This window comes from Stegostoma tigrinum, chromosome 5 (assembly GCF_030684315.1).
Source record: "Stegostoma tigrinum isolate sSteTig4 chromosome 5, sSteTig4.hap1, whole genome shotgun sequence".
Lineage (NCBI taxonomy): Eukaryota > Metazoa > Chordata > Chondrichthyes > Orectolobiformes > Stegostomatidae > Stegostoma > Stegostoma tigrinum.
The window spans coordinates 43983629-44005125 of NC_081358.1; the positions used below are offsets into that span (position 1 = coordinate 43983629).

A 21497-nucleotide genomic window follows, 5' to 3' on the forward strand; every position below is an offset into this window, starting at 1 on the left:
TATCCACCAGAAAGCCGATCAGTTCTTAAATTTGGAACATTGTATTTTCTGTGTTTTAATGAGCATCCGTCAGCTTTGGGATCTTGTGGGAAATCTCTTCTTCTAGATTTGTTTAGATTCTTCTTGTCAAAGAAGGAACCAGATCTTCTTAAAAAACAAAGTAGTAAGTTCAGTTTTGAAGTTGTTTGGGACCAGGTGTTCTTGAAGTGGAAATGAATACACACTTGGGATGGAATATGGAAATACACAACATATCTTTTGATGTTTGCAAAGAGTAAAATCATTGCTAGGGTTCGGACAGTGTGCATCCTTCATTGCTCATATGTAAAGCCCGTCTATCCCTTTACCAGAAGCTAACTGAGCTGCTTTTTTTATTTCAGATTTTTCTCCCTGAGGCCACCTGTGGAAACTTGCATCCCATGACCACGTTTTTCTAAATATAAAAAACAAGGAATAGTTGAAGCAGCTAACACAGATACATTGAAGGAAAAACCTCATGAGGGAGAAAGTAATGGAGTAATCCTGATGGGGTTAGATGAAAAAGGGTGGTTCCTTCTGTGGAGCATAAAAGCTAGCATGTCCCATTTGGGCTGAATGGCCTGTTTCTGTACTATAAGTTCTGAACGAGGCTAGGTAAGGAACAATTCCAGTATCAGTGTTACTCTGAGAGGATATTGTACTTTGGCTATAGTAATCCAGTGTAATACCTTCTTTAGTTGTTACTTCAGTCCTGTAACATATACTCACTGTAATTCAGGAATCAAACTGACCAGAGGTGTAGCTCTTTTCCTAAGTTTAATCATTATCAAATCTTTGTCTCCCATCCTGCACTGAACTGTAATGTTTCTTTAACATCAAATGCTGAATAATTCTAGTAAATTCCTTACAGAGGAAAAAAAAAGTACCTGTATCATTTAAGAATGAGAAAAATTTGAAAGTTTTTGTTCTGTATTTGTCAAAATATTTAATCAGCCGATCATGTCACTGGTTTATTTTTTCCACGCTAATTGTGTCCACACTTACCTGTTACATTTGAGCTTGATGCTTTTAAATTGGAACTATCTAATAGGCTTTTCTCTGTTTAGTCTACCTCAGTCATTTGGCCTGCTGTCTTCAAACTCTTGATATCAACCTATCTCCTCTTGTCCTTTGTTGAAAGACCTGGGTTTGAATCTGCCTGTAATTCTAAATTCTCACCTCTTGATGACACTGTGAAGCATATTTTCCTTTTAGCTGAACTCTGAATCCATGCCATGTTGAAATTCTGCTGTCCAAGGGAGATGAATTAACAATGCTGTTTGGTTTCCAAATGTGTATTAATCATGAAAAATATGGCCCATTGCAATTATGTTTCTTCTGCCCAGCTCATTTTCGACTTTGCTGTGACTCTTGGTTATGATTTATTTTGTTTACTCATTCTAGGTCTGTTCATTCCAACACTTATTTCTGCATCCCTGTGTGTCCATCCCTCTAACTCTCTTGCTGGATGTGTCACCATCAACATCTGGCTTTAATATTGCAACAAGGATAATTGCAGCTAGCCTTGGTGCTATCTGCAGTTCCATCCTCATTCACCCTCTCACATGTTTGTACTGTCTCTTCCTCTTGCAAATTAATCCTATTTTTAACTGTTCTCTCAATCCCACATAACTGGTTTGATATACAAAAGGGAATTGCAGAAAAGTGTTCCAAAAGCACTGTACAACACACCATGAAGGGACACAGACACGTTTTTAAGTGAAATGTACTTCACATCTATTCCAGGATTTATTTATTTGTTTGGGAATAAGTGTACTTCGTCATTTATTTGCAGTTGAGCTCTTAGGTCCACGGTGTGACTAAGTTGTTGGGGACTTACAATATTAAAGGTGTTGATATAAAATGTGAGTTATTGTTGTAATTGTATGTATTCCATCTTACACTCACTGGTTCCAGCTGTTTTGTCATTTTCTATGAGCAATAACTAATCCCATTGCGATTGCCCTGTGTGCTGAACACTGTCATTAATTGTAGCAACATTCCGCAGAAAAATAATATGATTGCCAAAATACAAACCTTGTACTTTAATGGTATTCAAACCTTCTAATTTGCCTTTGATCTTTAAAACACCAATGCTTCAATTTAATAAAAGACTATGAAATGTTTTCAATCCTAATCTAGAAAATCTTGAGCTCTCTGTATTCCTTTCCTTCTTTGCATCGTTTTTGCTGTTTCTGCCTTTCCCTCCATCATTTCTCTTTCTGCCTTTTGTCTTTTCCTGGCCTGAAACATTATAACCTTCCCTTGGCAATGAATTACTTCTTTTTCCAATCCTTTCCCTGATTTAACAGGTCAGTCTCAAACACTCACATGTGCACACACTGACAGACGCACTCGCGCGCTGTTACAGACACACAGTGAGGAAGGATGTCACTTGTCCCCCATGTGCCTGTGTCTGCGCTTGTAAAGAGCTATCCAGTGAGCCCAACTTTTCTTCCTGTTCGAAAAACAGGAGGCTGGAAGAACACAGCAAGCCAGGCAGCATCTGGAGGAAAGGAGCAGTCAACATTACGGTATTACCCTTCTTCAGGATGGGATGTGGGGGTTAGGGGAGCAGCAGATAAAAGTGGGGGAGGGGCAGAATGGTGGTGATAGGTGGACACCGGTAGTAGGTACGAGCTGATTTGTCGATGGGAGGGATGAATCCAGTTGGTGGCTGGAAGAGAGGGCCAGAAGGTGAAATGAAAGGGAGGAGGTGGGGCTGGAAGGGAAGCCAGGGGTTGGGTGGGAAGGTTTGCTTATGGTCCCATACCTTGTTCCTGTTCAAGTATCTGAGAAATTCCCTTTAAAACAGTGCATTCAGATCTTAACTTTTGACATTAAAGGATTTCTCTTTATGTTACCTATTTTCTACTGACCTTTTTTTTTAAACATTGAAAAAAATCCTTCTTTAATTTATTTAATCATTTTGAACACCTCCTGTCAATGCTCCTGTTAAGCCTTCCCTACTCTAGCTTCTCTAACTGTCCACATCACTAGGTCCCACATTACTAAAGCCATCTTGGTAACTCTGTTTGCTACCCTCTCTAAGTCACTGGTGTCCTTCCTGAAGTGTGCAATCTAGAACTGGGTGCAGCACTACATCTGGTGCTTATTATAAAGGTCACTTCCTTGCTGTCCTATCAAACACAGCTCCATTCTTTTGACATGTACCTTTGTGGAGATTAGATTTGCTGTTTCATTGAGTGAATGCTGTGAAGGTGAACCTGTCTGAATCAGCCACCCCCTCACCTTCCCTGTGGGAACACAGTGATCAGATGCTGATTTCACTGTCGGTGCGATAATAAATCAACCTTGCGGCATGACTGATTGTTGCTTTTGCTTGGTTATTTTCTGAAACTTCTGTAGTCTTCCTTTATGCTGACACACAGTCCTTGAGAAGCTGCTGCTTCTGGTAAGGGAAGGTGGAGTAATTGGATCTGGTTAAATGCACGCAATAAAACCATCATTTGGTGTTGCAGATTACAAAGGAGGTCTCACTGGAAAGACTCTGTGGAGGGAACTGGAAGGAAGTAGCATCCAATTTTAGTTCTTGGGGACATTAAGGGGCTTTTTTTTTGTTTGTTTGTAGAATGTGGGCATTGCTGGCAAGGCCGGGATTTGTTGTCCATCTCTGAATTGACTTTGAGAAGGTGACGGTGAACCATCTGCTAGGAACACTAGTGACTGAATAGGGCATGTACACCTACAGAATGTGAGTTCAAGAACTTTGAGCCCGAGGCAAGGAAGGAATAATGATGCTGTTGCAAGATGTGGTGAGTGATTTGTAGAAGACATTCCAGGTGATGGTGTATGTTTTGAGTTCATTGTCTGTGTCCTTCTATGTGATAGGGGTTATGGATTTGGAAGGTGCTGTTAAAGAAGCCTGGGTGAATTGGTACAGTGTGTCTTACAGGTGCCATATACTACTGTCATGGAGAATGCTTAAGCAGCAGCTCAAGAATTCTGTCCGGGCACTGGTCAGATCAATAATTTGTTTAGTCTTGTGCTGAGTGCAGTTGACTCATCACTTGGATTCTTAAAATAAAACCTGAGCACCAGTCAGTGTTCCTGCCCCTCATCACTCCCTGGTGACCCATACTGGAGGTCCATGCATTGAATACTTAGAGAATGTAAAAATGATGTGATTATCCTACACGGAGAGAGAGAGAGAGTATACTCAATCTGAGTTCCCTGGAGTTTAGAAGAATGGCAGGTAACCTCGCCAAAACACATAAATTCATAAGCGCCTTGAAGGATAATGAGAAACTGTTTTCCTTGACTGGGCAATCTAGAATTTGTCACAGTCTCAGAATAAGGGCTTTGCCATTTAGGACAATGGCAAGGAGAAATTTGTTCACTCATAGTGTTGTGAACCTTTAGAATTCTCTACCTCAAAGAGTTGTGGCTGCTCAGTAGTTGAGTATATTCAAGACAAGATTGGTACAATTTTGAGGACGAAAGAAATTAGGAAATATGGAGATGGTACGGACTGGTGAAACTAATATAGAAGATCTTAAATAATCAAACTGAATACTCGAGCAAGCTTCAAGAATTGAAATAGCCCCCTCCAGTTTCCATTTCCTCTGTTGCTATTAATCGCCAAAAAGATCTTTAATTCAAATCGGTGCTGGCCGTTCAAACTTGTTTGACTTGAGTGAGATTGAATGCAGCGAGGAAATGTCAATTTGACTTTGTAGGGTGGAGGAACTGGAATTGATTGAAGTGTCTGTCCCAAAGCATTGCTCCTCCTGATTATTAAATTGTTGAGTATTTGTATTGCAGAGTATCCCATCCCCGATTAGGAGGAAGCCATTAGTTCCAGTGACCCATGTGACAAAGTGTGTTTGTTCTTGATTTACAGCATACTCAGTTCTTTCAGGTTGAAAAGTGTGAGGTCATCCATTTTGGCTGGAACACGGCAAAATGCATTATGTTTTAAATGGTAAAAAATTGCAGAGGGACTTGAGTGTCCTTGTGCATGAATCGCTAAAAGTAGGATTGCAGGTGCAGCAGGTAATTAAAAAGGCAAATGGAATTTTGTCATTGCTAGAGAGATGGAGTTTAAAAACAGGGAGGCTATGCTGCAGTGGTATAGGGTCCTGGTGAGGCCACACCTGGAGTACTGTGTGCAGTTTTGGTATCCTTACTTGAGACGAGATATACTAGAACTGGAGGGGGTGCAGAAGAGATTCACTGCATTGATTCCAGAGTTGAGACAGTTGGGTAATGAGGAGAGACTGGGTATGCTGGGATTATACTCTTTGGAATTCAGAAGAATGAGGGGAGATCTTATAGAAACATATAAGATTATGAAGGGAATAGATAAGGTGGAGGCAGGGAGGTTGTTTCTGCTAGCAGGTGAAACTAGGACTAGAGGGCATTGCCTCAAAATAAAGGGAAGCAGATGTAGGGCTGAGGTCAGGAGGAACTTCTTCACCCAAAGGGTTGTGAATCTGTGGAATTCCCTGCCCAGTGAAGCAGTTGATGCTACCTCACTGAATGTGTTTAAGGCAAGGCTAGATAAATCTTTGAACAGTAAAGGGATTAAGGGTTATGGTGACAGGCGGGTAAATAGAGCTGATTCTCAAAAAGATCAGCCATGATCTTACTAAATGGCGGGGCATGCTCGAGGGGCCAGATGGCCTACTCCTGCTCCTAGTTCTTATGTTCTTACAGTTTTTTTTCCAAAGTATGTTTGCATGTTTGTCAAAGGAATGAACTGAAATGTTCAGGTAGCTCATGGTAAGTGTTGGAGAATGCAGGAGAGAACATTGACAGAAATAAGAAGATGGACTTGAAGCAAGTGGTATTGAATAGATTCAGGATGTAGAATTGTCAAACTTGTGATCCATTTATAAAGAACTCAATACTTCACATTTTCAAATTAAGTGCTCACAAATAAAATTGTTTTACATATTTTACAAGAAATCCTACAGTATGGCAAACTGCTGCTGCGCCATTTTAGGTTAAGGTAGGTGTATTGTCCCAGCTGAAGTGTTTATATAATATAGAAGTAATGAAAAGTGATTCCTTTGCCCCGTAACGTTTTTGCACATTGCTGTGCACTGTGCTGTTCTTTCATCTCTCAATTGTAGACTCAATTTGACCTAACAGCAGTTAAATATCAAGAATGAGTTTTCTGCACAAAAATAAAAAGCTGTGCTGTAGTTTTCAGGCTGTTCTGGAAGCTTGATGTCTCAGCGTTGTGTGCAGTGTGTGTTTGAGATTATAGGAACTGCAGATGCTGGACAATCCGAGATAACAAAGTGTGAAGCTGGGTGAACACAGCAGGCCAAGCAGCATCCTAGGAGCAGAAAAGCTGATGTTTCAGGCCTGGAACCTTCTTCAGAAATGGAGGAGGGGGAGAGGGTCCTGAAATAAATAGGGAGAGAGGGGGAGTCAGATCGAAGCTGGATAGAGGAAAAGATAGTTGGAGAGGAGACACAAGTTAAAGAGGTGGGGATGGAGCCAGTAGAGGCGATTGTAGGTGGGGAGGTAGGACAGGGATAGGTCAGCCCGGGGAGGACGGACAGGTCAAGGGGGCGGGATGAGCTGCGCTGGTTTTGGGATGCAGTCGAGGGAGGGGAGAAAGATGGGGGGGCTGTGAGGAAGAAGCCCACAACATTTGGAGGTTCCATTATTAGCAATCTCCAGGCCAGTTAGGTCTGGGGGCAAGTCCTGCAATGTGCAGAAATCAGTGAGAAGAAGGCTCCAGAAGCAGAATACTGTGGTAGTGTCAGGCAAAGCTGTTGAAGACAGGGGGTTAGGGAATCCATGTGAATTAGAAGCCTGTTTTAGGGGACACAACTGAAGAACGTAGTGAACGCACAGCGATTTTCTGAAAGGAAATAGGATACAACCATGCCAGCTGAGAAAGAAATGTTAGTGTGGAGATTCTTAATGACGGTTCAAGTGGTTGTAAGAGTGTCCCTACCTTCATGCAGCCTTGAGCAGGAGTCCCAAAGGTTGTGTTGCCAGCCTGATGCCAGGTCTAAGCATGTCTTCTCAGAGTTGGAGAGGACCCTGGAGTGGATGGGAAAGGGTTCAGTTGTCATTTTCCACATTTAGTACCAATGACATTGACAGGAGTAGAATGGAGTTTCTGTTGAAAGATTTTGAACAGTAATGAGTTGAATTAAAAAGCAGAACCTGTACGGTAATAATCATTGGATTACTACCTGAACCATGGGCAAACTGGCATAGGGTAAAGGAAGAGTTAAATACTTGAAGATTGGTAGGGTGGACTGACTTTCAGTTCATGGGCCATAAACTGTGATGGGACCAGAGTCCTGGTGACTGAAATAACTAGGACTTTATTTGGGTAATGAAATTTGGAGTGGAACAGAAAGGACAAAAAGTAATAAAGAGGGGAAAGTAGTAAGAAAGCAAAATTAGTTAATGGCTCCTTAGTTAAATGTATTTGGAACAAATTAACTGAATTGACAGCACAGATAGATGTTAATGAGTATGATTTTCTCACTACTGCAGTGACATAGTTACAAGGAGATCAAAGCTGGGAACCAAATATTCAGGGATATGAGACTCTTCAAACTATCAAGCAGGAAGGAAAGGAAAGGATGATGTGGTAACCATGTCAGTCTGGGGTGGAATAAATGTGATTACAAGAAATGGTCTTGGATCAGAAGATGTAGAATCCATTTGAGTAGAGGTTAAAAAAAAACAAGGAGAAGACGACGCTGGTGGGGTAAGTCATAAGCCATCTAACAGGAGCTATATAGTGGGACAGAAAATAAATCAAGAGATAATGGTGGCTCATTATAAAAGGTAGTATATTAATCGTGGGTGACTTCAGTCTTCATGTAGATTGAGAAAATCAAGTTGACAAAGATATCCACAGGAAAAGTTCATAAATTGTATTCAGGAAAGGTTTATGGAACAATATGATACAGATCCAACCAGGGATATTTTAGATATTGTAGTGAGACAGGTTCAATAAATTATTTCAGAGTAAAAATCCCCTAAGAAAGTGTGACCATAGCATTGTAGACTTTAGCATTCAGTTTGAGATTTGGAGTTTAGAATAATGAGAGGTGGCCTTATGTATTTCGATAAGATCAACAGGTGGATGTGGAGAAGTTGCTCCCTCTTGTGAGATGGTCTCGGACCAGAGGGTCACCCATTTCAAACCGAGATGCCAGATTATTTTTCTAAGAGTTCTTTACTGCAGAAGACAGGAGAGGCTTGGTCATTAATGCTCAAGGGTGAGACAGACAGATTTTTGTTCAGTAAGGGAATCAATTGTTGTAGGGTAAAGGCAAACAAGTGGAGTTGAGGGTTATTAGATCAGCTATGATCGTACTAAATGGCAGACCAGAATCAGTCAAGTGGCTTACATCTGTTCTTACGTTGTTTTATCTTTTGCTGGGAAAAAAGGGATGAGTCTTTCTGATATTTATAACAAGATGTTTCATATTTCTCTTGTCTAGTGCTTTTTTGAGTGTAATAAACTTTTATGTTCTTTTGTTACAAGCACATTGACTTCTTGTGAATGTGCTCAGTGACTGACCCCCATGGTCCATTTAAAAAAAATAAAATTTATGGCCTGTCAAGCCAGGCTTCACTCTGGCACCTGACTTGTCAAGTATCAGCTGGGATCATAGCAATTTCCTTCCACCACCTATTCATTCCATGTCTTCCAGATCAAAATTTGCTGTGATTTTAAAAAGAAATTATCCTCACATTACTTCTGTGTTTGTGGTCAATGTCCTCAAATATGCATCCTCCTCTCACCGCCATTTTTTTGCGTGAGAAGCCAGCTTCTGCTCAGTCAGCCAAGAAAAGCACTCTATAGTTTTGAACACCTTTGCTAAACTTTCCTCCATGCCCTCTCTGATCCACAGGAAACAATCGCAGCCACTTTGGCCTGTCCGTATAGCTGAAGTTTCTCAACCCTGGTCTTTGCTACCAGACAGCTTTCTGCCTAAATCAGTTGTGATTTAAGCTAGAAATAAAGTGACTGAGTAGACAATAAAAAGAATATCGATTGGAGTGGATAATGTTTGTATTCAGCATCTCTTGCCAATCCTTACAGTAATGTTTTCCACTCATAAGACTTCGTTTCAAAACATATGATTGCTGCTGTAAAAATGGAAGGTAAGAAATGGTTGTAGCATCTTAAGTGTGAGTTCAAGCACAGAGTATTTCTAAAGATCTTGATAATGCAGTAAGAGCTTCTATAACAAAATAAAATGCTCTAAGTTCTGTCATAGGAACACTGTAAAATAAAATTTGATACCATTCTTCTTGAGATATTGGGTCAAATCATCAATCACTTGGGCAAAGGCTTGGTTCTAAGAGGTTTTTGCTGCATATTAGTGAATTATGCTAGAAGAGTTCACATTTTGAACCTGAAAGCCTCGTCGTGCATTGGCACACTGTTTGATTTTCTTGGGTGCAGCGCAGTACTGCAAGGAGCAGCTGCAAGTTGGGTTGTTTTTTTAAATAGAATCCGATTTTTAAATGTGCATTAATTGGAAAATGCTTGTATTCTTCCGTGTCATATTTTTCAACCAAACTTATTTGAATACTGGTTATGTTTGAATAATTAAAGCATGCAGATTATGCACATGTCATACATGTTAAGAAATTGGAAATCGAGTCCATCTTCCATGAAAAAGAAGAGCATTCTTTAATGACTCTAGAAATGTAAAATGACATTCTTTTATTTGGTGAAATTCACAGAGCTTAGCCCAGTGGGATACTTTCTGTTTCCTGTGAGGGAACACCACCAGCAATCATTGTAAGTGCTTTATAAATGGTGCCTAATATTCTTTTTTCCCCCTCGGAGATATGTTCAATAAGTGTTTATCTAGTGGTTGAGTTTGGATAATTTCTGCTCAGTTGTCTTGACAATGTCATGACAGTATCTTCAGTTGCCAAGTGGAAGCAGTGGAATTCTCTCCCTAAAGCTTTCCGCTTCTCTGTTCCTTGAAATTACTGGATAAAACGGAACCTTTTGACCAAGATTTTGATCAAAGAGTCCTAACAACTCCTTGTGTATCTTCGTATGAAGAGTGTCGTCTGCTATTTCCAAAGTGCTGTTTAAATTCAAGCTGTTGTTGCAACAGATAGAATGAATTGTCTTGACCTGGTTTCCTGGGACTCTGTGTGTTCAATAGCATAGAATAACAACTGTTTCAAAGAGCCTGACTCAGCACCATGCCCCTGTTCTACCTCCACAGTAGGTTTTTTCTCCTTTTCAAGAATTTACCAATCCCCTTGGAAAGTTATTACTGAATCTGCCTACAACGTCATTTAAGCAAGTATATTCCATACCACATCAACTCACTCAGTCTCCTCATTTTACATCCGCTTCTTTTCTGATTACCTTTTAATGTTATTCTCTGAATGTAATTATATCTGAAGTGCAATGTTGTAGAAGTAATTAAGTATTTCAAATAGAATAATTACCTATATATGATAAACGTAGACAAAAATGCTTTATTGCAACAGCATGGTTTATTTATGACTAGTTAAGTTAAACACAGCAAAGTTAAATTGCTGAATATGTGGTTAAAATGCACAGCAGATCAAATGATATGTGAAAGAAACAATTTGATTCATTTTTCAGATATAACCGTACAACAGATCAATGCAGAATATTTTTTATGTGTAATTTTAACGTGGCTATTTAAATTATGAGTGAGATGGCGTGTTGTGACTTTTATACAAGGATCACTGGTGTTGTAATTAAGGTTGACACCAGAAATTGCAGGAAAATCATTCGCGTGTACAGTTCATCTCTGTGGAAGCGTGTGTGCTGCAGATATGGGGCTTTTGAAAAATTCACTCAAAGCATGTGGGTGTTGCTGTCTGGGTCAGCATTTTATTGCCCATCCCTTTTTGCCCTTGAGAAGATGGCGGTGAGTCATTTCCTTGGACCACTGCAGTCTGTGCAGTGTGGGTAAACACTTGCAAATGTTTGAACCCATATGGTGGTAGAGTTCCTGGGTGCAGAGGTACCATTGAAAGAGTTTTGGTATTTCCACTGAGCATCTTCAAGGTGGTGCGGCCACTGCACTTTTAGTTGGGGGTGTGACTGTTGAAGGTGGGGAGTGGAATATCAAGCAGGCTGCTTTGTCCAGGATTGTGTCAAACCCTTTTCCCTTTGTTGGAGCTGTCAGGTTAATGAAGAATATTTCATCACATTCCTGACGTGATTTTTTGATGATGGACAGGCATTAGGCAGTCTGAAGATGTGCTACTCGCTCCAGACTTTCTAGTTGTTAGCCTTTGCGAGTGACCGTAACGTTTATGTGGCTTGTCAAGTTCCTTCCACACGTACTGCTGATCTAGGAAGACAAACTGCAGTGTGGGGTCTATTTGCAAAGGCAGTTGGAGATCCTAACAAATACAGCTGCCACCTCCATCCTATGAAAGAATAAATAAAAATAAATCAAAAACCCTTAGTCTGTTCCTGGTGAAATTTTTACGTCAAAGAACTCTGTGAGTTACCTTAAGAAACTTAGTTCCTTTCTTCAGTCTCCTGCCACTTGAATCCTTTTGAGCTAAAGTGTCAATTGATTTTAAAATGAGTTTTACTCTCGGCGTCATCGCTACATCACAGTAGTTCCCAAAGGGGATTTGCTGTAAGTCGTGAAATGAAGAGGATCTTTGAAGAGATGCCAGTCAGCTTGTACTCTGAAATAAGCTTCAATTACTCGCATTGCTACAACAGGGAAGCTAACCTTGCTTTTGACAAAGAGGCTTGTATTTCTATAACCTTTCTCAGCCACTAACTATCTCAACATAAGAAAGGCATGGCACAATAAGCATCAGCCACGGCCAGGTTGCTGCACCCAGTCCAATTAATCTCTAACTTGATTTGTCACATGTGTCTGGCATGAGTGTCTTGGTAAAATTTAGTTCAGCAGAAATCGAGACGTACAGAGATGACACAGCTAGCGACTGGTTTCGGCATTAGTGTGGCCATTGTGTGTTGCGAGGTTCACTTCCGTTTTAATTGTCTGCTTCATCAGCTCTGGGTAAAGCTCCCTAATGGAGCGAGATGCAGTTTAAACCCTCCAGGACTTTTTTGTTCATCCATTATCACCCTTCACTATTTCCTTCCCTTCAATTGTCCTGCTACTAATACAATGCTGTCTGCTGAAATCTGCAACAGGATTTGTACAAATAATCAGACCCAGAAAGCTTGAACGCTGTGAACACATTATCACCCATGTGAGATTAACACTAGTTAATATTTTATAGTTTATTTATGGCACGACAGGAAAAAAGGCATGGGTACTGCTTACCTAATTGTTTTAGCTGCATATTATGTCTGTCGTTTAGCAATGTCCATTGTTAGTTATCAATTTCCATTGGTTATATGTATACTTCTGATCAAAAAATTATGTGCAGAATATCTTTTTCTGAAGGAGCAGAGCTGTGTTTTATTTTAAAAAAACACTGGCCAATTTCATGGAGAAAATCTGAGAGTGAGTGCTCAGGGAACTTCGCACTACTCACCGGCTAACTCTTTCAACGTAATTTGGATACTTATTACTCTCCAACAGCTTAACTAATTAAAAGACTATGATTAGGAGGGTGGATGAGTTCACTTTTGCCCCTGTTCTAAGCCATATTGTATTTTACTGGTAGGTTTTAAGTTAAACTCATTGTCTGCACAGTTCTTCCAGTAGAAATGTATTGTACAAAAAGCTGATTCCATTTAAGCGCAGCTAGGTCACAGTTAGTTTTCAAGAGAGGAGATCTGGTTTACCTGTCTGGGCCTTGATATGACTCCAGGCCTGCGAATGGCTGTTGGCTCTGCCTCGGGAGAAACCACTGTCAAGGGAACCTCAGAGATAATGGGAACTGCAGATGCTGGAGATTCCAAGATAATAAAATGTGAGGCTGGATGAACACAGCAGGCAAAGCAGCATCTCAGGAGCACAAAAGCTGACGTTTCGGGCCTAGACCCTTCATCAGAGAGGGGGATGGGGGGAGGGAACTGGAATAAATAGGGAGAGAGGGGGAGGCGGACCGAAGATGGAGAGTAAAGAAGATAGGTGGAGAGAGTGTAGGTGGGGAGGTAGGGAGGGGATAGGTCAGTCCAGGGAAGACGGACAGGTCAAGGAGGTGGGATGAGGTTAGTAGGTAGCGGGGGGTGCGGCTTGGGGTGGGAGGAAGGGATGGGTGAGAGGAAGAACCGGTTAGGGAGGCAGAGACAGGTTGGACTGGTTTTGGGATGCAGTGGGTGGGGGGGAAGAGCTGGGCTGGTTGTGTGGTGCAGTGGGGGGAGGGGACGAACTGGGCTGGTTGAGGGATGCAGTAGGGGAAGGGGAGATTTTGAAACTGGTGAAGTCCACATTGATACCATATGGCTGCAGGGTTCCCAGGCGGAATATGAGTTGCTGTTCCTGCAACCTTCGGGTGGCATCATTGTGGCACTGCAGGAGGCCCATGATGGACATGTCATCAAGAGAATGGGAGGGGGAGTGGAAATGGTTTGCGACTGGGAGGTGCAGTTGTTTTTTGCGAACTGAGCGGAGGTGTTCTGCAAAGCGGTCCCCAAGCCTCCGCTTGGTTTCCCCAATGGACTTCACCAGTTTCAAAATCTCCCCTTCCCCTACTGCATCCCTCAACCAGCCCAGTTCGTCCCCTCCCCCCACTGCACCACACAACCAGCCCAGCTCTTCCCCCCCCACCCACTGCATCCCAAAACCAGTCCAACCTGTCTCTGCCTCCCTAACCGGTTCTTCCTCTCACCCATCCCTTCCTCCCACCCCAAGCCGCACCGCCCGCTACCTACTAACCTCATCCCACCTGCTTGACCTGTCCGTCTTCCCTGGACTGACCTATCCCCTCCCTACCTCCCCACCTACACTCTCTCCACCTATCTTCTTTACTCTCCATCTTCGGTCCGCCTCCCCCTCTCTCCCTATTTATTCCAGTTCCCTCCCCCCATCCCCCTCTCTGATGAAGGGTCTAGGCCCGAAACGTCAGCTTTTGTGCTCCTGAGATGCTGCTTTGCCTGCTGTGTTCATCCAGCCTCACATTTTATTGTCAAGGGAACCTCATCTGTGTTTTCAGAGGGAGGCCTGCTATTGCTCTGTGGTGACAAGGCTTTGTGGGAGAACTGGTATCCCAAGAAATCATTTGGAAAAAAAAATGACCTGGGCTGGAATTTTACAGCCTCCCAGCCTCAGATTTGAAGGGGAGGGATCTCATGAGAATTGGTGCCTGCCCACGGTCTACCCATCCATCATGATTTGTCTCGCATTTTTCAGGAGACCCTTAGACCTAGCCATGTGCAGTCCCTTGTCCAACAGCCATCACCAGTACCTTCCCTGGGCTAGGGGGAGACTTCCACCAGGAGAGTAGCTGAGCAGCTTTAAGTGAGCAAGCTGGTGTCAGGCAAGGTGCATGGCAGGGTAGGAGCATCTTCTGTGGGTCCTGTGTGCCCATCAGATTCATTTTTCTCCCACAAGGCCGTACCAATCAACTCCGATTACTCACCCCCTTCATCGGGGGCAGGGGGTTTGCCTGTAGACCAAGTAGAGGCCAGTGCTTGAACTTACTGCTGCTGGGAGTGGTCTGGTTGGGTGCCCTTCAAGCTGGACCACCCAGTTAGAAATGGAATTTGTGGCATTAGACAGTGGGTGGCCTTCTCAATGCTGTGAGCCAGCTGGTAATAGGCAGGGATGCAGACTGTTCTGAGGGGGAAAATGTCAATCTCCAAGAAGTCCCACTCCTCACTCTTCTTTTGCAAGTTATTTTGATAAAAGTCCCAGGGCTTATTTTTCCAGAATAAACATTACAAGCAGATCAGACGGCAGTTGTACGGTGCTTTCTATCTGGCCTTTTATATAGATTTGAGACTGTCCGTGCGTGGACCTGTTGTCACTTTGACCCTATTGCTGGCATATTGAGTAGAAGCACATGGTGATACGCTGAACTCTCTGAGACCCAGACTGACCCTGCTGTCTGCTGAATCGGATGGCCAGCGGTGAGGCCCCTCAGTTCCTGTGCCTGGCAGATCACAGCAAAAGTCGTTTATCCCAGCTTAACCTTTGCTCATTCCATCTGAACAGGAAGGGAGTTATTTTGATCAGAACAAGCCGAAGACGTTCCAATTTAAACAGTGGGGTTCACGGCGGCTAAAAATATGCCAGATGTAGTTATAACATTCAATCTAATGCATCACTGAAAAGAAAACATTGGCACTGGTGGTATTGTGTGTCCTAAGCCGAGACTAAATTCAGCCGTATCTTATTGAAAACACTCAATAATTTACTCATTATTGCTGTGACTATAGTGTCCCCATATGTAACTGTGCTGTTAGATTTTGTTGATTAATTTCTCTAATAGAAAATGGAGATATGCATTGCACTAGTGTCTTTCATGAATAAAGGATGTCTCAGATCACTGATAAGTAGCCACTGTTATAATCTAAGAAATGCAGCAGCAAATTGTTACAAAGCAAGCTTCTTCAACAAAAATGAAATAAATGACAAGATAAGCTTTGAGAGCATTTCTGAAGAAGGGTCCCGGCCCGAAACCTCAGCTTTCCTGCTTCTCATATACTGCCTGGCCTGCTGTGTTCCTCCAGCTTCACACGGTGCTATCTCAGACTCCAGTATCGGTAGTTCTTACTATCTCTTTGAGAGCATAGCCATGGTTTTAGATGTTACAATTTCCTTGCTCTTCTTCCACTTGGGACCATTTACATCCTCCAAGAGGACAGGTAATGCATTGGCTTATTGCATCATTGTAAGACAGCACTTCTGACAGTCCATCACACTCTTCCACTACTCCAAGGCATTGGCCTAGATCATGAATTCAGGCAGGTCTTTAATATGGAGATAGAACGTATAGTCTTCTAACCCAGAAGAGGCAAAAAAAAGGTAACAGTTCAGTACATTGAATGGAAGCTTCTTGTTCACTGCCACCTGGTTCCTTTGTACAAAGATTTACAAAACAAATTACATTGGAATATGTGTGTGAGTGTGTGTGTGTGTGTGTGTTGGTGGGGGGACGCGGGTGGGGAAATATATTCTCATTGGAATGTTTTGAATTGTTGTTTCTGGTGTCAGTAAGCGAACTAAACAATTAATTGAAGTGAAGCAAAAAACTAAATGAAATGGTGACACCTTGACTCTGTAACAATGAAGGAAGTTGTGTCTGGATTTGCTGTTTCGAACAGCAGCATGGACAATGATGCTTTGTTTTGAGGATCCTGTGATGAATGAATACAAGATGCATTTATATAGCACCTTTTGTATGAATTGATCTCAGTGTTTCACAGTGGTGTTATTAATAGAAATCAAGATCGCACCACATAAGGAGCTAAAGGATGGATTATCAAAGTCTTCAGCAAAGAGGTAGATTTCAAAATGTTTAGTAAAGGAAGATCTCAAGATAGAAGAGGTGGAGAAACTTAGAGAGGCAATTTATGAGCTTCCGGTCTCCAGTGGTGGAGCAATTGATATTGAGACAAAAGACCAGAATTGGAGGAGCGCAGATATTTCAGAGGTTATTAGGACGAGAGGAAATTGCAGACAGAGGGAGGGGCAACGCTGTGGTGGAATTTGAAAATAAGCATAAAATTGAACTGTTGATTAGCTGAGCCAATATAATACAGACTTATAAACAATATAGAACTTTAATGTGAGTTTGGAAGTGGTAGCCGAGTTTTGCATGACTTTAACTTTGTCTTAAATCCCATCTAGAAGGGTAAGAGGCAACAGAAACATGGGGAGAGCACTACCACTGCCATGCATGCCAATCTGATTTGGAAATATATCCTTGTTCCTCCTTTGTCAATGGCTCGAAATCTTAGAATTCCCTTCAGGACAACATTGTGGATGTATCAGCAACAGGTGGCTCACACCAGTTCACGGAGGTGGCTCCCAACCTCATCTTAACCCCCAATTATGTCCTGATGGAGCCAAACAGACACCGAGGCTCTGAGCAATCTGATCCAGACTTGTATGGTTGCTGGTTGGGGGGGGAAGAAAAGTTACTTCACTGAAACAGGCCATTGGTGAGAGTTTGTCTCATGTAGTGCCCACAGTTTTGGTGAGAATTATGTAATTGTGTTATTAGTGATCCAAAGGGGGTTGTCTAAATTGCTATCTGGAATGGGCAGGTTGCCTTGTGAGGAAATGTTGGACAGGCTGTACAGTATTTGTTTTCAATGCTGTTTTGAAGAGTGAGGGGTGATGAGATTGAAATTTATAAGGCCCCAAATAGTCTTGGCAAAGTGAATGTTAAAAAGATGTTTCCTTTGCTGGATCAAAACTAGGGCCACTTTTGGGCTCGTGCATTTTGGACAGAGACAAAAAAATGTATTTTCTCTTGGAAGATTGTGCATCATTGCAATTCTGCCTCAGAAAGCAGTGGAGATTGCTTGACTGGATATTTTTAATGGAGAGGTGGGTTGATTCTAATTAGGCAAGGGAATCAATGCTTATTGGGAGTAGGTGGGAATCTGGAATTTAAAGCACAAATAGATCACACATGATCTTAATTGTGGAGCCATCTTGAGGGCCTACATGGCCTATTTGTGCTCCTGTTTCATTGTATTCTTCCCAGTATGTAACTGGAAGGAATTTCTGATCACCCATCATTAAATGTTGGGCAGTGTTGTGACCATTTGGCAACAGTGGAGGGCTGATAAGATTATAAAATGTAGGAGTAAAAGTAGACCATTCAGCCCATCAAGTTCTACTCCACCAATCAATCAGATCATGGCTGATCTGATAATCCCCATCTCCAGTCTCCTGCCTTTTACTTGTGATCCCTTGATTGTTTTAAATGAATAAAAATCTGTCCATCCCATCCTTGAATAAACTTAATAACCCAGTCTCAAAAGTCCGCTACGTTAAAGAATTCCACTGATTCACTATCATCTGGGAGAAGAAATTCCTCCTCATCTCTGCTGTCTGGTCCTAGGCTGCCTGACAAAGGGAAATAACCTTTCTGCATCCATCCTGACAACTCCTGAAGAACTTTGGATCTGTCAGTAAGGTCACTTCTCATTCTTCTGTATTCCAACGATGAGAAAGAGGGAGTGTATTAGTTTATCATTCTTACAGAGCAGGATATTTACGACTTGGTTCAGAGTTATTTCAGTTTTGCAGAAAGTGTAAATTGTAGGCAATTACATATAGGATTTGAGAGTTGACTCTCCACATCCCAATAATCCAATGACATTTATTGTCTTGATTTACTGATAACACCCACCCCTGTGTGAAGGTTGTCAGGGTCGATGGAATAATACCTCAAAATGAGTCATTTCCTTCATGTGAAGTAGAGCGACAGGCATGGTAAACAGTGAGAAGTAGATTCACACTCCACATCAAAACACTGAGTTAACATTGCGTATGCTCACACTCTCTCCCTAAGTGAGCACAATTTCCTGTTGTAATATAACTGACAAATCAAATTAAGATTTCCATTGTGTGAATAGGACAAGTCATGGCACGCTGGAGCTAAAATGGTTATTAGAAAGTGCATTTGAGGCACTAATTTGATTCACTAACTTTGGCACATATTGTCCAGTTTTCTTATTTATGCTGAGCTGTATCTGTGAGTAGCATAAAAATTAGTCTCTGGATTCTAGTCTCAAAATTACCACTTGTAACTGAAAATGAATAATGGTTTTAACTACAACCAAATGTCTTAAACCCGTGACATACCACTTCCGGATTTACCAGGCTGGCTGTGTAACCCAATCAGCAAACTGTCTTCAAAATATTAACCCTTTTTTATATGGTTAAGTCCCGGCCGATGATGTTATTATCCAATGTGCACATCTGAATAAAAACACAACCCGGTTCTAGGTTTCGTTAGATTTGACAGTGACTAAGCAATTGAAACCACAATGTTGTGGGCACAGTTGAGGATGGGGCTCCATACACTCTCGTTTCTACATCTTGAAGTAAATTAACCATTTATACAACAAATTTCCACAGTTTGAGTAAGCATAGAAATGCAGCGTGTAAATGAAGTAATTTATCGTTAAAATTTTTCTTTAGACCACTCAGCAATGCTCTCTTGTGAATCCAATGCTACAGTTTAGGAATGTTTGTCTTAAACAGAAGTACAAGGGAGAAGTCATGAGCGGGTGCTAATTTATTGACTACCCATCCATGACTTGTTAACTGTTTAAACCATACGATATGTGTGTCAGCAGTGACTCAGTTTATAAAGTTGCTGAATCAGAATCAGGAGGTTGTGAGTTCAAATCCCAGCCTTAATAAGTCCAGACTTTATAAAGTTTGAACATGTTTACGTGTCTGCCCACAGTCCCTGGACAATTAAGGCTGTGCATAAGATTAAATGTGGTAGAACAAGAAACTTGAGCCGACAGCAGGGGCATTATTTGGCAGAAAATGTAAAACAGATTTGTGGTTTAAGACACTTTATTAAAATAGTCAGCTAGTGTAAGGTTATCAAAAAGCTAGCTGGTCATTTTTTTTTGTGATTGTAAGGCCTTTGCAGCAAGCACTTTGAACCATAGAGAGGTTATGGCACAGAAAGAGACCATTCAGCCCATTGGGTCTGCACTGGCATGGGAAGAAAAAATAAACTAGTTGCCCATTTTTAAACTCACCTTCCAGGAGGCTACAGAACTTCACATGCAGATCCTGGTACCTTTTAAACAAGTTGTTTCTGCCTCCAAACCAAAACCGGGCAGTGAATTTCAGACACAACCCTTTTCCTAATGTGTCTTCTAATCCTTCTCTGAATCATTTTAAAAAGGACAAATGAGAACTTAGAGATAGTAGGAACTCACAATGCTGGAGAATCTGAGATAACAAGGTGTAGAGCTGGACGAACACAGCAGGCTAAGCAGCATCAGAGGAGCGGGAAAGCTGACGTTTCGGGTCTGGACCCTTCTTCAGAAAACTTCATTTTCTGGAGAAGGGTCCAGACCCGAAACAGCAGCCTTCCCGCTCCTCTAATGCTGCTTGGCCTGCTGTGTTCATCCAGCTCTACACCTTGTTATCTTAAATGAGAACTTAACAAGGCAGGGATCATTGACTTTTTAAATGGAAGAGTGGGAGGGCTCTTATGGCATTGTGGCAGTGACCCTACCTGTCAGCCAGGAGACCCAAATTCAAGTCCCGTCAGCTCCAGTTCTGGGTCATTGCATCTCTGAGCAGGTTGGTGAAAGATTTCTAATTGAAGCGTGGACACACATTTTAAACAGAATGAGGAAGAGGTGTTGTTTGTCCCTGCTTTGCACAAACCCACTTCTGGCTAAAATTGACAGGGTGCAGCCATCAGGAAAGACTGAAACAGTTGGGCTGTGCTCAAAGGAAAAGAAATGACCGAACGGTGGCCCAATAGTAGTCGTACATATCATGATTTCATAGGGTAGACGTAGAGAAAGTGTATCCATTAAACCAGAAAGTAGTCAGAGTGACTAATAAATCCAATAAGAATTTCAGGACAGACATCTTTACCATGTGAGTAGACTTTGCAGCCACAAGGAATAGTTTAGGCAAACAACAGAGATACATTTAAGGAGACATTGGATAAACACATGGGGGAGAAAGGAACAGGAGGACAAGTTGTTAGGCTGAGGTGAAGAAAAGTGGAAGAAGGACCACATGGAGTATAAAAACCAGGCTGGACCAGTTGTGCCCCTGTGTAATTCACGCTGACTTTATTTAATGATGTAGGTGGACGATATCTTGGGTGAAGACAGTGATAATGAAAGTGAGAACGAGAAAGAAGAGAAGATGGAGGAGGAGCAGCATTTACAGCCACAGGAGAAAGCACCGCAGCAAGATCAGCAGACAGTGCAAATGGGTGAAACTGAAAATCAGAAGCCTGAAATAGAAACAAGACCTAAATCATCCTCGAGCGAAGAAAGCTTAACGGGCAGAGTTCCCAGGTAGGCGTCATTCTGTTATTTTTCTTTGAACTTACAGAAAGACAACTTTATTGTTATGACCTAAAAGCTTCCATCAAATCAGGCAGCCAGCCACTTTGCTGGAAGTTTAACATCACTTTGACTTTGAAGGTTGGTGGTTCGCTTCACTTGGCCACTAATGCTTCAAAGTGGTTTTGTTTCAGTGCTGTTTAGTGACTAACTGAACTCCTTAACCTGGCAAAGCATTGCCCCAAAAGGTTGTTTAAAGTCTTGAACTGTGTAACTGAATTTGCTAAATTCTACATTCTTTGATAGAGAAATTCTGTTTCTGCTCAAGTCTGATATATGTGGGTTGAAGGGATTGAGCTTTTTCATGGCACAGGAAAACAAAATTAACTTAAAATCTAAATTTTGCAAGTACTTTCTTTTTTAATGAGTTTTTCACCCTATCTCTCCCATAGTTCATGTCCCATTTGGAGTAAATTTTTCTGAGCTTTGCTCGTCTGTCTGGCCGCTTTGTCCAAATGTTTGTGCGTTTGGTAGGGGCTATAACACTGACGGTAATATCACTGGATTAGTAATGCAGAACAACCCCGTCTAATGCTGTACAGACCTAGGTTCGAAT

At 41.8% G+C, this 21497-nt stretch overlaps 1 protein-coding gene across 2 annotated transcripts in view; it reads left to right on the top strand.

Moving 5' to 3' along the window:
* The window catches only part of ctdp1 (CTD (carboxy-terminal domain, RNA polymerase II, polypeptide A) phosphatase, subunit 1), a 270284-nt gene that overhangs the window by 187411 nt on the left and 61376 nt on the right, over nt 1-21497 (top strand). Inside the window, exon 13 of one of the 2 annotated variants that reach the window (XM_048529206.2) lies at nt 20679-20893. The exons of the other annotated variant lie outside the window; for it this stretch is intronic. Coding sequence (XP_048385163.1) covers nt 20679-20893 — 215 coding nt within the window. The remainder of the gene's footprint in view (nt 1-20678; nt 20894-21497) is intronic. 2 annotated transcript variants of the gene reach the window in all.